Raw genomic sequence first — 15,762 nt, 5'->3', positions numbered from 1 at the left:
GTTCTGCATCATGTTGCTCATCACTCATGGTGCGCTGTAGGATTATTGCTGTATTAAATGTTTTGTGCGTGCAGGTACCTGGATGATGTCTCTCTTCATCATCTGATCAATGCCTTGTGTTCCCTGTCCATGGAGGCTATGGAGATGGCTTATGGCAATAACAAGGTATGTCTACAGTAAAGTCCAAAACTCTTGAGTTCACAAGCATACTAATTGAGTCAATACCAAAGAGGACCATGCTGATCAAGTCAATATGATGTGTTATTATTAAGAGACATCAGTTATCATTGTATTCATAGCAACTAAATGTGTCTACGTAATTAATCTATTGTCACAACTTGTTGGTTGCTAGAATTTTGACTTTGATACCAATACCAACTTTAAAATCACAATAGTTCAATACTAATACGATACTATGGCAAAAATAATGCTTTACTACTTATCAGGTCTGAACACTCGTTATCTGTTTTTGACTGATTAAAAAATTAAAAAAATTTTCCTTACTACTACGACTTTATTTTGATTAACTGTTGAGTCCACAGAAACAGCTATTGAAGACAGAAGCTTATTGTATATAGTCTTTACTCTCAGGAAAAGGGTACTAAACTGTAGGAGAGAGCCAGCACAATTTACCTCTTTGCAGTTTTCCATCTGAGCGAGGTGGTCTCGGTTTGGTTCAACTGCACTGAGAAAGCTATTCGGTCCTGAATTGATTGAATTACATGAAGTGAACCATCATGGCGTGTGTGGGTTCACTGAGCGATGAGGCACAAACAGAGGCAAGGACAGATCTAAGTGCTGTGGTAATACCACATGTTCTGGAGATTTGGACCAGCGAACAAAAAGAGATAAATGATGGATGCGCCACACAAAATGTTTTAAACTTATCATTTCTATAATTATCTAGTAATGCATTGAGTGTGGCGCCACTTTCTCCATGTTCTGGTGATTTTTTTTATTTTTATATATTTTTATTTTTTCCATCTTCATATTTCTGACCATAGACTAATATCAGTCTTTAAGCATATGTGTTTAAATTTAAAATTAAAGACAGTTATTTAAGAGCAATAGTACTTGCATTTGTAACCAATTAAAAACAGGTGAACAAGAATAACCGTTCACTCTACATTATTATAATGAAGATAAACTGAGATTTAGTGTTAGAAAAGTTAGGCTAACGTATACAGTTGAGGTCAAAAGTTTACACCCCCCTGGCTCTTAATGTAGTATGTTGCCTTCTTGAGAATCAGTGAATGTTTGCACCCTTTGTAATAGTTGTGCACGAGTCCCTCAGATGTCCTAAGTGTGAAAAGATGGATCTCAACATCATATAGCCACTGCTGGAAAGGGGTCAAATATGAGAAGGTGCAGGAAAACCAAAGAAAGTGCAGTAGTTGGATGATTTTTCTGAAGAACAGTGGGCAGGTTAACTGCTCAGGACAAACAAGGGCCTCATGAACAACTATCACAAAACATAAAAACAGTCGTTGATCATCCAGAAAACAGCACAGTATTAAGAATCAAGTGTCTGTAAACTTTTGAACTGGTTCATTTGTGTAAATTCAGTTATTATTGTGTCTTGTGGACTATATGTACACATCTGTTATGTGAAATAGCTTATTCAGGGCAGTACTTTAAAAAAATAAATAAATAAATAAATAAATAAATTTTTATGATCCCTCTTTTTTTATTTCATTTTTATTTATTTATTTATTAATTTTTTTTTAATTGTTACCATTTTGCCGATTCTGCAAGGTGTTATGACCCCATCTATATGGGCTATCCTATTAAAACATTTTCATCATAATAAAACCTTCTACAGAACAATTATCTGTCAGATTTTAAGCTCTTGTCAGCAAGATTATTGCTGGATTACCCTGGTCATTTGCAAGGTAGGCAAAATATGTCCACATCTCTCTCCTAGAGAAGCTACAGACGTGAAAGGAAACCAGGTGGATTTGCCTCAGCTGTGCTTTTATCACGTCATTCTATGTGTGTGGTTTGTGCCGCCGTGCGCTCTTGATTAGCAGCATGTGTAATATGATGCACCCAAGGAAAACGCCACTGTATTGAAACCGAAAGAACCAACTGTATAAAACCTTCTGGAACTGAACTGTGTTTTTATATATATATATATATATATATATATATATATATATATATATATATATATATATATATATATATATATAAAGAAGTTCTAGAGCAATAATATTTGCTGAGTAAAGTTTTTGTGCAAAGGTTTGATCAGTCAGAAGTCTTTGTACCCCACCATTATTTAGATTTCTTTGTTTCTAGATTTCTTAGTATTTTACTTAATTATCAATTAATACTTAAGTAGTTTTAATAGGTTTCTAATGTTTCTTCATATCTGGTCAACAGGAGCCATCTCTGTTTGCAGTAGCTAAGCTGTTGGAGACGGGCCTGGTGAATATGGACCGCATCGAAATTTTATGGAGACCTCTTACTGCACACCTGTTAGAGGTAGCTGGAAACTTAGCAATAAAGCTCTTCTTTGTTTATGGACTAAAAGATCAGTTCTGATTAAGGGCGCCATTCAAGAGAATGGGCAAAAATGATTGTATAAAATAAAAATTGCATGCAAACATTCAAAATTTCCACTCAGACATTTGGAGACACTACTTACCTTTCCTCTATCAAGAATCATTCACATCAGAAATACTCTAAACAAACAAACAGACAGTTTTCAAGTACAAATATGAGGTGCCAAAGGATATCTCATAAGTCTTTTTGTAAAGTATTTTTGGCTCGTTTTCATGAATGGTGATAATTCTAGAGTTGAGTGTCGTACAAGGATGCTGTTGTGTTAGGCCACACAGCCTCTCATCATCTTAATCTACTCTCTCTGCTTGTAGTCTCATGTACCTTTCTCTAACCAAAACACCCTCCGTAGTCTTGTGTTCTAAGACAGAATACTTGTTTTTGTGTCGTACTTTTCATATTTTTCTGTTTTTCTGTTTGCCTGTTTCTCTCAATCTGTCTCTGTCTCATCTCTCTCTTTTTGCATCATGTCTGTTTTGCAGAAGGTAAGTTCCTAATCTCCTTTTTTCACTTATACATCATTCTTGAATGTTTCTTTTAATGGGAACAATTCTGTTTTTTTTTCTGGTCAGTTTAATTTTAAAAAATCCCCCCGGCAAAAAATAAATAAATAAAAAAATAAAAAAATTGGACCATCCAAGCTAATCACATTGTGAGTCAATTGGATGGGCCAAACCAATAACATTGTAAAATAACATAGGCAACAAATGTTGGCTTTGGCTATTTAACTACAACCTCAATACTTGTGAAATATTAATCACATGAATCAGCCAATCCATACAAACCGCAAGTCCATTCTCCTTGCTTGTTTTTCCTGAGTACTGGGTGTCTCTTGATTGGTAGGGTGTTTGGGGCACCACTTTTTCTGATCTCTATGCTTATTTTTCTTGAATGAAGGGTCAAACTTATTATTCTTTGTGTGGGTTGATTTTGTGGCACTCCAGATCAGTTTTTTTTTAAAGAAAGCTTTTATATTAGCTAACATTTTAAGCCATACTAGATTACACTTGGCATGTTTTTTTTCTGTCAATACTGTATTGCCTGCACTTTGATCAGCTCTGTTTCAGCTTTGAAGTAAACAGATTGTTCATTTTATACTATTTGTGTGCATTACATACATGCGTGTATATTATACTGGTGTACCATAACATTACATACGTGTACCATAAATCTCTCATAATTTGAATGCACTGAGTTTCAAAGGATGCATCTTTATCATTTTGTTTTTGGTCAGGTGTGCCAGCACCCTAACACACGTATGAGGGAGTGGGGAGCTGAGGCAGTCACATCTCTGATCAAAGCCGGCCTTGCCTACAAACATGACCCTCCTCTTTCACAGAACCAGGTATCTACACCTTCATGGAAAACAACTTACCATTCATATTCTCCTCCTGTTGATATCTACAGACAGATGACAGCGGAAAAACCAACATAAAGTGTGTTACGAAGGTTGTTAGGTCGCCATGAGTCACCAAAACAGATTCACTGTGCATTGGCATAGATTCTACAAGTCTTTGAAATGATACTCGAGTGATAAATACTGTTCTTCCAAAAGATATTCCCTCACTTGTTTTTTTTTATGATGGCGGTGGAGTGTGCTGTCTAAAACTCGTCAGCCTAAAACCTCCCATAGGTGTTCAGTGCATTTGAGATCTGGTGACTGTGAAGGCCATAGCATACGATTTGCATCATTTTCATACTTATCAAACAATGCCGTGGGACCTTATCATTCTGAAAGAGCCCACTCCCATCAGAATAGAAATCTTTCATCTTTTCACAGAACACAGGCTCTAAATACCATAGACGGAATTCATCCCTTAGTGATCGTCTTAACTGTGTCTACACAATTAATATTTTAACAGGGAATAAAAAAAGGAGGGTGGGGGTGCGCTGGGTTCAGGCAAAATGTATTAAAATCTGCAACCTACATAAAAGCATGGGATTTAAAATAGAAAATTTAAATAATTCACTCCCTCGATACACGTGTGACATATAATAATACATATATCTAATTGTTATGCACTGTTATTATGTACTGCAGTTATTATGTACTGCTGTATTGCTACCTGTCCAACAGCAGGTAGCTATTACTGTAAAGAATGTATTACTCAGTTTGACAAATGCTGTCTACGATACTAAAATATGAGTGACTATGTAGTAATCTTGGGTTTAAAACAGAAAACTTTTGATAAATATCTCCCTGCACATATTTTCAGCTAAATATTTTACTTGTGTTAGTTTATTACTTGAAGTTGCACAGTCACATCCTGTCTAGTCACACAAGCTGAAATTTTTCATGTGCAGCCTCAATCAGATCCAGAAATTCCACATTCCACATTAATGATTCCTCTCGGCCCTGTGCGGTACTTCAGTGGAAATGAATCAACTGTTGTTTGTCAGAAGCAGTGAAAAAGTGGCATAAACCTGATCAGTCAGAATAACTTGATTTGCACTGGAGCTTGTGTCTAAGGGGACGCAAAGAATACCAGCAAAATCGTTTGTGAGTATGCTGGAAGATATGTGACCATATTGCGTTTTTTTTTTCCCCACATATCTGTAAACTAGTGTCTATGGGTTATTTCACCACTGAACTCTCAAATGGGCACTAACCTAGTTTTGTAACTAGGGATTTATGCACTACATCTTTACTATAATATCCCTCTCTATGTAGTTGAAGATGGATGGTTCTCCCTGACACTCTTATCACATTCTGTACTGATATTCTTGGTTAATGTATAAGCACTATGGTCATTCGACCACAATTTCCAACCCTATTTACTGATGTCTTTCTCAAAGATCTAAATGCAGATGTCACTTTAGTGACTGTTTAGAATAGCTTCTGCTATTTGTGGCAAAATAATGAACAGTCTTTTATAGTCACTTAGACTCTTTTCCTCTTGCCATCTTGATCCAAAATCATGGTCAACTGGGCCAGGTCACCATTTTTATACATGCCACTGTGTATGGTAGGATACTAATTGCGCAGTACATCTGTTTTTAAGCATCTACCTGTTTGTAAGCATGTCTTGATCTAGTGGTTTTATGTTCACAGAGACTGCAGCTCCTGTTGCTGAACCCTCTGAAGGAGCTGTCTAACATCCTACACGCTGATATCAGGCAGAAGCAGCTTGAGTGTGTGCTGCAGATTTTGCAGAGTCAAGGAGACAGCCTTGGCCCAGGCTGGCCTCTGGTGCTGGGGGTCATCGGAGCCATTCGCAATGATCAAGGGTGAGACACGCACATATAGACTCACTGTCTACTTTGTTAGGAACACCTATACACCTACACATTCATGCAGTTATCTAATCAGCCAATCATATGACAGCAACACAGTGCAAAAAATCATACAGATACAGGTCAAGAGTTTCAGATGTTGAATGTTTATGTTGAATGTTTACATTAAACTTCGGAATGATGAAAAAGTGTGCCAGATGGGCTAGTTTGAGTATTTCAGAAACTGCTGATCTCTTGGGAATTTCACACACAGCAGTCTCTAGAGTTTACACAGAATGGTGCGAAAAGCAAAAAACACTAAGTGAGCAACAGTTCTGTGGGTGGAAATGCCTTGTTGATAAGAGAGATCAGTGGAAAATGGCTCAAATAATCATTCTTTACATCTGTGATGAGCAGAAAAGCATCTCATTCATTCTCCTCTGATCTCTCTCATCAATAAGGTGTTTCAGGCTGCAGACCTTCCACATACAGGATGTTTTTTGTTTCTCGCACCATTCTGTGTAAACTCTAGAGCCCATCTGGCACCAACAACCATGCCATGGTTAAAGTCACAGAGATTACACTTTTTCATAATTCACATGTTTGATGTGAACATTGACGTGTATCTGGGTGATTTTATGTTTTGCGCTGCTGCCACATGATTGGCTGATTAGATAACTGCATGAATGTGCAGGTGTTCCTAATAAAGTAGTGTATCTCCTTAAAGATAAGTCTATAAAATTGTTCATAAAAACAAATTTATCCTGAAAGTGTGTGATGCAGTAAGACTAGGCAGTGGCAGGGTTTTGGCAGTGTTAACTGCAGTTACCTGATATTTTGTTGTTACTGCTTCCCAATTCCAAAACATTAGGTTGTCTTTGCTTTGATTTCTAGTGAATCCTTAATCAGAACAGCCTTCCAGTGCCTGCAGCTGGTGGTGACAGACTTCCTTCCCACTATGCCTTGCACGTGCCTCCAGATCGTTGTAGACGTAGCTGGCAGCTTTGGTCTTCAAAACCAGGAACTGAATATCAGCTTGACCTCTATAGGCCTTTTGGTGAGAGTACTTCTACCATCTCCTAATCCTATACACTAACTTTTAAAAACTGCTCACAAATAGTATTTTTGGAACAAAATGTTTAAAGTTGATTATGATAAATGCATATTGAATGGGGCATCATCCATTAATGACCACACCTCTCCTTTATCCTTTCTTTAGTGGAACATCTCAGACTATTTCTTCCAAAGGGGAGAGAAAATTACAGAGGAGCTGGAGAGGGAGGAGGCCATTCTGATAAAACAGGCCCATGAAAAAGGGGAGGCTCTGAATAGACCCTTCCATCCTGCTCCACCGTTTGACTGTCTGTGGTTGTGTCTTTATGCCAAACTGGGAGAGCTGTGTGTGGATCCTCGACCGGCTGTCAGAAAAAGTGCAGGCCAAACAATGTTTTCAACCATCGCTGCCCACGGAACCCTGCTACAGCAACCCACATGGCACATAGTAGTGTGGAAGGTACATTCTGACACACCGATGGAATATTTGTTACTGTTGTTGTAAAGCATTATAATGTTTTTGAAAGGTTTTGCAGCAGCAAGTCTTACATGGACACAATGTGTAGTATTTTCGTATTTTTTTTCTACAGCAATTAAAGTCTAATTTTGAGACTATGGCTGAGAACTGCTGTATAATACATGGTCCATGGTTTATTGCAACTAGTCTGTTGGTTATTAGTGTTCGTAATAGGTTAATATTTAAGAGACATATTATACCCATCATCACCCCAGTCAAAAATATTTAAAATTATATTTTAAACTAAGAAAACCTGAGATTATACTTTTGTGGTACTATGCTGTAACTTGCAGGTGCTTTTTCACTTACTGGACTGTGTGAGGAAGTCGTCCACCACTGCTGATAAGGAGAAGATTGAATCAGGGGGCGGAAACATCCTTATTCACCATTCACGTGACACTGCAGAAAAGCAGTGGGCGGAGACTTGGGTCCTGACCTTGGCTGGCGTAGCACGAATCTTTAACACCAGGAGATACCTGCTGCAGCAACTGGGTGAGAAATGACACCTGTGTAGAAGTTACTTTCACACAAAAATTCCAAAATATATAAATTCAATCTTATCATTGATATCCAAGAGACAATGTCTGGACCTATGGCATTTTAGTGGAATTTGGGTGATTATGTTTCAAATATTAAAGAATTTTCCACAGATATGATGGAACACTGCAGAGACTTTGCCTTTATCCATCATGCATGTACAAAACAAGCCTGTACAGATTAGTTACCTAATGCAACTGCTGTGAAACTAAATGGCATCATTCCAACCAAAATTAAGTTCTTCTAAATGAACTGTGTTCCATGTAGAGAAATTCTGAAAGCGAATATGCCGTCAAAAATAATTAAATGAAATTTATCTGCATATAAAATTGGCTCTGAAAAGCAATAAACAGCAATAGACTGAACCAAGTAAATATTTGAAATGACCACGCTTTTCTTTTAAAACCACATCACTTCTCTTAGGTACACTGTCATGCACATTTATAAGGAAATTTACTGGTAGGTTGTTTTTTCCCCATGTGTCTTAGAGCACTTGCCATATTTTTCATATCTCATTTGCTACTGTATCTGCACACCTGACCATCACAGCCATATGGGCTTGTTGAGCATCCCATTCCAGATTTATTCTCCCCTTTGCTGTTATAATAACATCCACTCTTCCAGGAAGACTTTCCACTAGATTTTGGAGCGTGGCTGTGTGGATTTGTGTTCATTCAGTCACAAGAGCAATAGTGAGCTCAGGCACTGATGTCGGGCGAGAAGGTCTGGGGTGCAGTCAGTGCTCCAGTTCATCCCTAAAGTGTTCAGTGGGGTTGAGGTCAGGGCTCTGTGCAGGACACTCCAGTTCTTCACTCCAACCTTGCCAAACCATGTCCTCATGGGACATTGTCATGCTGGAACAGGTTTGGGTGTCTTAGTTCCAGTGAAGGGAAATTGTATTGCTACAGCATACAAAGACATTCTAGACAATTATGTGCTTCCAAGTTTGTGGTAACATGAGACAGAACACAGCCACATCCCCAATTATAAAAGGGTATGCACACTTATGCAACCAGGTTATTGTAACTTTTTTATTTTTCCTATTTTCCCTTAAAATGTTTCTGATTGTTTTTCATTTAATCTTTATATGGGGACATATTGTGTTATATGGGGACATATGGTTGTGCTGGTCAGGTGTTGACAAACATTTGGTCATATGTGTACTTTTTTTTTTTTTTTTGGAAAATAAACATTTGGAAATATTAAATGTGCCCTTATCTATTGACACCATAAATATCTATACAAGAGCTAACATCTTGCATAAAAATTTAAGTGTCTAAGCCTTTTGCATACTATACATCCACTAAAATCCCAGAAGCAGCTTTAAATTAAACAGCATTTTGGATAATGATAATTTATTCTCAGATTAGTGATGAGAAAGAACACACTCACTGTTCTTTTAGTTTTTCTATGCCATTTTGTCGTATGATGTTTATTGAATATGCATTCTTGTGGCTAATCCTTTGCAAAAATACTCCTGTAGGTGATTTCTTCAAAGCATGGGAGGTGCTGTTGGACCACATCCAGTCTGCAGCTCTTAGCAAAAATAATGAAGTCTCTCTGGCTGCTCTAAAGAGTTTTCAGGAAATACTCCAGCTAGTGACACCGATTAAAGATGTGGAAAAACCTGACTCTTTGGGTTCTGTGGACCTTCCCCCTGTCCCCATGGTGGACTCTCTCACATCCTCAGGCCCCGGGAGACCCCTGACTCGTTCAGACTCTCTAGCAGAGCGGCTAGCTCAGCGATACAACGCCCAGCCTCAGCCTCCTCTTCCTGGGGAAGAGTTGGATGATTCTGCTCTGTGGTGGTCAGCTTGGAGCACATGGTACCGAACGGGCACAGAGTGCACACGGCCTCCAAAGGGCAGTGCTGATAAACTGGCGTTTGTTCCCAGTCAGCCCTTTTTGACGGCATTGATCCAGATCTTCCCTGCTCTGTACCAGCACATAGCAGGTGGCTTTAGCATGGAGGACTTGCGTAAGCTGGGTGTTATACTGCACGGAGCAGTGTCTGTGCCCATCAGCTCAGACGCTTCACCATTCATTCTACCTTCCTACACAGAGGCAGTGCTCACCAGTCTGCAGGAGGCTGTTCTCACAGCACTCGATGTGCTACAGAAGGTGAGGAGTGTTTGATGCCGATATTGTGCCACACAGATTAGAAAAGATTTTTTTTTTTCATTGCATAGATATAACTTGGGTATATCTGGAGGAGTTTAATTAAACAACACTTTGACACATTAAAACCATTGAATGTTTGTATTTATATTGTTGATTTAATTATCATTTTAGTATAAATATTAGCGTCATACTGTATGTGTGTCTTGTGTGTTGTTTCTGCACTAAGAGAGTGTGGTTATAATGTCTTAAATATTAGTAGGCTTCAGATGGAATATGCTTAATCTGGACCATTGCACATTTTATTACACAGAGCAGTCAGTAGAGAAATTCAGTAAAGATGTGTGTGTGTGTGTTTTACAGCTATTTGAAAAACTGAAGGAATCAAACTATTTCATGCTGGTTACTGAAGTTAGGGTTAGGTGTAGGTATAGCATTATTTCGATGGACAAAGATAGATAAACCTGAATAAACATGCGTACACGTGCACACACACACGTAAATTAATGTGTGTTATTTTTACAGGCAATTTGTGTGGGCCCTGAGACCTTGCAGGTGATGTACCCTGCCATTTTTGAGCAGCTCCTGCAGTTTGTTGAGTTCTCTTGCAAGCCACCGCAGTATGGCAAAATGGAAACCAAGCATGTGGCTAATGCTAAATATAACCAGGTTAGTGTATTGTCCCAATACCATATAACTTACTCTGCAGTAATCTTGCACAGCATAATTACTATTACCTTTAATGGAATGAATGTAAATGTACATCAAGATTTCTGTAAAGCTGCTTTGTGACAAAAAAAAAAGCACTATATAAATAAAATTGAATTGAATGAATGTTTATTTCATATTAATGTTTTGCCAAATTACGTAGTTCTTCCTTTTACATTAACTTACATGAGATTAATTAAATATGGAGATTTACAGTATTTGTATTTTTTTTATTTATTCATATAGTGTCTTGTGAATTGCCTTTGAATGTGGTTGATATTGTCTGATGGAATGTGGTAGTGCTTGGGTTATTCTTTTTGTATTCTTTTCATAATCTGAATTATTTTATTTGAACTTATCTGAATTTGCACTTTAAAATCCCTTGTCAGGATGTCACCTTTGTCAAGGCTGCAGAGTTACCCTGTCCCATTCTCTCTCTCTGATTTGATCCCTTTCTCTTCCTCTTTCTCTTCTACATTCTTTTTAGCTCCCTTCTGTTCTTTAAACACAGTCACTCATATTCTTGGGCTTGATTATTTTCTCACTCATTTATGTAATTTACCTTGCTGTAAGGCTGTGGTTTTCACACTACTTTTATCATTTCAGTCTGCAGTGTTCTGTCATTAATCTTTGCTGCCATGTGAAATATGGTTAATATTTGACCACTCTTCTCTCATTCTGTTTTTTTTTTGTACTTGTCATATGGGTCCACTATAGATCCAACTGTTTGCACCGGTGAGTTTCTACCACCCCTCTTTGTCCCCTTTCAGCATAACGAAGTTCAGTGGCAAAACTTGCGACATACAAGACTACCTCTTCTTGTCTTTTTGCCTCATTGCCATTATTTACACTCATTCTTTATGTTCTTCTTTTTCTTTACCAACATTGCTTTTTTTACTTCTGTGTGCAGTCTCCAAAATATTTTGCTGTACATCTCTATGCCACTGTTGGGCAATCTATTAAAAGGTTTTGATTTTAAGTATATTTGGGTGTGTCTGTCTATATGTTTTGCTTTAAATAATGTCAGGCTTTTTATTTTATTTTGCTTTCGTCACAAGGATTATATGTACAAAATGTCTTTGTATCTGTTTATTTCTTTATTTACCTGTTCCCATATTTCTCTCCCTGTCTTTCCATAGGCTGAGTGGGTTGCCTTAAACTATGTGCCGTTTGCTGAGAGGTCTCTTGAGGTGGTAGTAGACCTGTATCATAAAACAGCTTGTCACAAGGCTGTGATCACTGAGAAAGTCTTGGAGAACATCATTAAGGTAAGTATTGTAGTTTATTTATGCACCAATTACCTCACAGTCGCTTACAGCTTACATGTTACACCTGCTTAGCCCTGTTCTGGTGTCCACAAGCCTTTCAATCTATTGTTTGCGTTTGTGTGTGTGTGTGTGTATGTGCGCGCGCGCGCGTGTGTGTGTGTGTGTATATATATATATATATGTATGTATGTATGTATGTGTGTGTATATATATATATATATATATATATATATATATATATATATATATATATATATATATATATGAATATATATGTTTATATACTGGTTTGTGTGTTCTTTGTAATTGTTGCTGCAGACTCTGACGATACCTTTAGGCCTGAAGTACGCATGTCCTGCTGAAAGCACGTGGAAGCTGTCGGTCTCCTCTCTGCTCAAAGTTCTTTCCATAGGCCTTCCAGTTGCCCGGCAACATGCCTCCTCAGGCAAATTTGACACCATGTGGCCCGAGCTGGCAAATGCCTTTGAGGAATTCCTCTTCACTAAAAGGTATTTGTGCAGCTATTGTGTAACGTACACACAGCAAAGCATATATTTTTTAAATAATTCTTGATGCAGCCTAGGAATTTGAAACTGAACCTTCACCAGGAAAAAAATATTATTTTTTACAATTTTATGAATCATAACATGGCAATAATTTTTGTCAACAGTACACCTCCTGATAACCTGTCCATTCAAGAGTTCCAGAAAAATGAAGCCATTGATGTTGAGGTAAGATTTTACCCTTCAGTTTCAAATCTGAAGGGTAAAATACACACACACACACACACACACACACACACACACAACGGTTGAGAGTTACAGTCTATACTGACCATCACTAGCAGCATATTAAGGCCACACTTCATATCTCATATTCATGTATTTTTCAGAGTTGTTTTTTTAAGTGATATAAAATGTTTTGCATCTGAGATGTTTATTAACGTTCTGGTTTCATTGATTTTGGTGTCTTTTTGGTGTTTTTGTGTGTTTTGTCCACTAGGTGGTGCAGCTGATCAGTACAGAGATTTTGCCATATGCCAATTTCCTCCCCAAAGAGTTTGTAGGTCAGATCATGGCCATGCTCAACAGAGGATCCATCCATTCTCAGCCCTCTTCCTTTACAGGTAGAGGATATGCTAGGCACAGTGTTTGAAATACAGTTACCTATGTACCTATGCATATACTGTAGATATGTGTGCTATATAGTATAAAATATCAAGCCATTTTCAGTGGCATTTGTTAATGTAGTTTATTTGCGGTTTTATTACCGGCTAGACAGTGTAGTTTTAAATAATATAAACTGGAGGGGTATTTTAGATGTTAACATTATGTTAACATTGACATGATAAATATGGTAACATTATATTGAATTATAATGACACATATAATAAATTATACGTTTAATATATGTATGTGTCTGCCACAAAATTGTTATTGTAGGGGGCAGTGATTTTGCAACTTTTAACAGAAGTAGTAGCCTATCTAATGGATCTATGGCTATGCTGCTATTGTTTAATATATTAATATCTTTGTTTTTTTTTTGTTCGCTTGTTTAATATCTTGATATCTCTATGTTTATTGCTATATACAGTGTAGTAAATTCCTCTCATGTTGTATTGGTTATAGAAGCAGAGATTGACATTCGTATGAGGGAAGAGTTCTCTAAGGTGTGTTTCGAGACACTGCTACAGTTCTCCTTCAGTAATAAAGTGAGCACACCTCAGGAAGGTTACATCTCCCGCATGGCCCTCTCAGTGCTGCTGCACAGAGCTCAGGACGTGCTGCGCCGATACGTGGAAGATGAGAGGCTTAGCGGCCGCTGCCCCCTCCCCAGGTAATTCTACACAAACAGACATACACGTACACACATAAATATGCACCTGAGTCCTGAGATGACTTTAAAAGAGAAAATTTAACTCTTGAAAAATAGTGATAACAGTCTTCTCTCTGGCTTCCATTTTCTTTTTTAATCTTAAATGTATAGTACATTGTGTGTGATCTGTTGATGGTTGCACAGCCTATGAATTTATGGATATTATCTGCATTGTGTGACACTAATCTTTTCATGTTTTCTTTCCTTCTCTCAGGCAACAAGTGACAGAAATAATTTTTGTTTTAAAGGCTGTTAGCACGCTCATGGATTCCCTCAAAAAGACACAGCCTGAGAATGGCAAGTATATTTTTCATTATTAGCATAAACTGTATGCTTTTTCTTGTCTGGGTTTGGAACTGTTAGGTGTTGCATTAGAACTGTTGACTGTTAATTTTAATGTTTTATATAAAGAATTTTAATATGTTGTATATATTAGAATTTTCAGATGGGAATGCTAATTTCTTATTTCTCTTTTTTTTCTGCTCTTCATTCTACATTTGGATGCACCCCTGTCATGTTTAATCTCTTTTTTCTTTTCCTTGTCCTCTGAATTTATTATATGACTGCTCCTGTGATCTCTCTCTCTCTCTCTCTTTCACTCCTTCTCCATACCACTTGCTGTGTGGCTTGCATGTATATTTACAGTGGATGGGAATACCTGGGCTCAGGTGATCGCTCTCTACCCCACGCTTGTAGAATGTATCACTTGTTCGTCTCCTGAGGTCAGCTCTGCTCTGAAGGAGGCTCTGGGGCCTTTCAAAGACTTCATGCAGCCACCAGTGGCCAAAGTGCAGAATGGCGAGTCATGATCCATTACGTCCCACAAGCTTTTTATCCAACCAGAACCATGAATGTGACACACCACACACACGGACTTGTTTTTGCCCCAGTGCACATTTTATTGGCTGTTTTCATGGAAACCAAGCGTCACTGTTCTCAGCTTCTTCTAACAGTAGCTCAAATTACATTATAATTGGCTGGCTGGACAGTAATAATGCATTTTCTGCTATATAACATTTGCAGTGTTCATTGTTTTTTTTCTTCTCTACCCACCCAAAAAAAAAAAAAAAGTTTCTTTACCATGACAGGAGTTAATATACAGTGTGTGCTCATAGTGTTAATGATGTAACAAAGAATCACATATTCAACGTTAATTATCTTGAACCGAAGAATGGTTTTAGAAAATACAATGATTAATAAAATTGGTCTTTTTGTGACATTTTCTCAACTGCAAAAAGATTTTATGCAAGATCTGATTGTAACATTCCATGTGATCTCTAGTGAGCTGGAGAAGGGATGTAACCCTGTGTGTGTAAAATAAATGGTACAGTTCTATGAACACCAAATTCATTTATTTATTTTTTAAAATGCCGCTTTACACGATATCAGAAGGGAATAGTTGTAGCATTGCTTCACTGTAATGTGCAATTTGAATCTGCGTTTGTCCTCGTGGGTGGCTTGGTGGTGCAAAATTTCTAAATCTAAATTGCCCCTAGTTGTGAATTAGTGTATGAATGTGTTTGTGCGTGCTGCCCTGCGATGGACTGAAGATCTAAACCAGTGTTTCTCAACCAGGGGTCTATGGACCCCTTGTGGTCCCTGGGATTGTTTCTAAAAATATTTAAAATATCTGTGGTTTTTTTTTTTTTCATTAAATATTTCAGAATATACTTTCAAAAAATACATTTTCAGGCCCATTTAATTTCAGAAAGCCACAGACTTACTGTTTTTTAAATTAATCTATATGCTTAGTCATGCGTATTCACAGCTCTCTCACTAACATAGCTTAGCTTGCTCATTCTGGAGCGCCCTCCATCTATGTTCACTGTATCTTTATTAGCACAAGGTTTGCATTGTGTCTAACACTGATGGGTTAAATAAACAACTGATCATTAGAGTGATAATCAAATT

The 15,762-nt window shown here is 37.6% G+C and overlaps 1 protein-coding gene across 2 annotated transcripts in view; it reads left to right on the top strand.

The window, feature by feature from the left end:
- mon2 (MON2 homolog, regulator of endosome-to-Golgi trafficking) overlaps positions 1-15,190 on the top strand; it is a 37,017-nt gene extending 21,827 nt beyond the window's left edge. Inside the window, exons 19-35 of one of the 2 annotated variants that reach the window (XM_026920036.3) lie at positions 75-165; positions 2,383-2,484; positions 3,797-3,907; positions 5,615-5,790; positions 6,670-6,832; positions 6,995-7,288; positions 7,639-7,837; positions 9,366-10,003; positions 10,526-10,669; positions 11,426-11,443; positions 11,848-11,976; positions 12,295-12,485; positions 12,647-12,707; positions 12,979-13,102; positions 13,605-13,812; positions 14,066-14,148; positions 14,497-15,190. In XM_026920036.3, the coding sequence (XP_026775837.1) occupies positions 75-165; positions 2,383-2,484; positions 3,797-3,907; positions 5,615-5,790; positions 6,670-6,832; positions 6,995-7,288; positions 7,639-7,837; positions 9,366-10,003; positions 10,526-10,669; positions 11,426-11,443; positions 11,848-11,976; positions 12,295-12,485; positions 12,647-12,707; positions 12,979-13,102; positions 13,605-13,812; positions 14,066-14,148; positions 14,497-14,660 (2,896 nt within the window). In that variant the 3' untranslated portion in view covers positions 14,661-15,190. The remainder of the gene's footprint in view (positions 1-74; positions 166-2,382; positions 2,485-3,796; positions 3,908-5,614; positions 5,791-6,669; positions 6,833-6,994; positions 7,289-7,638; positions 7,838-9,365; positions 10,004-10,525; positions 10,670-11,425; positions 11,444-11,847; positions 11,977-12,294; positions 12,486-12,646; positions 12,708-12,978; positions 13,103-13,604; positions 13,813-14,065; positions 14,149-14,496) is intronic. The other variant, XM_026920039.3, reaches the window with a different exon arrangement.
- Positions 15,191-15,762: the final 572 nt, after the last annotated feature.

The sequence above is a fragment of the Pangasianodon hypophthalmus genome, chromosome 9, assembly GCF_027358585.1.
Source record: "Pangasianodon hypophthalmus isolate fPanHyp1 chromosome 9, fPanHyp1.pri, whole genome shotgun sequence".
In the NCBI taxonomy this organism is placed as follows: domain Eukaryota; kingdom Metazoa; phylum Chordata; class Actinopteri; order Siluriformes; family Pangasiidae; genus Pangasianodon; species Pangasianodon hypophthalmus.
This window is presented reverse-complemented; position numbering and strand designations above follow the sequence as displayed.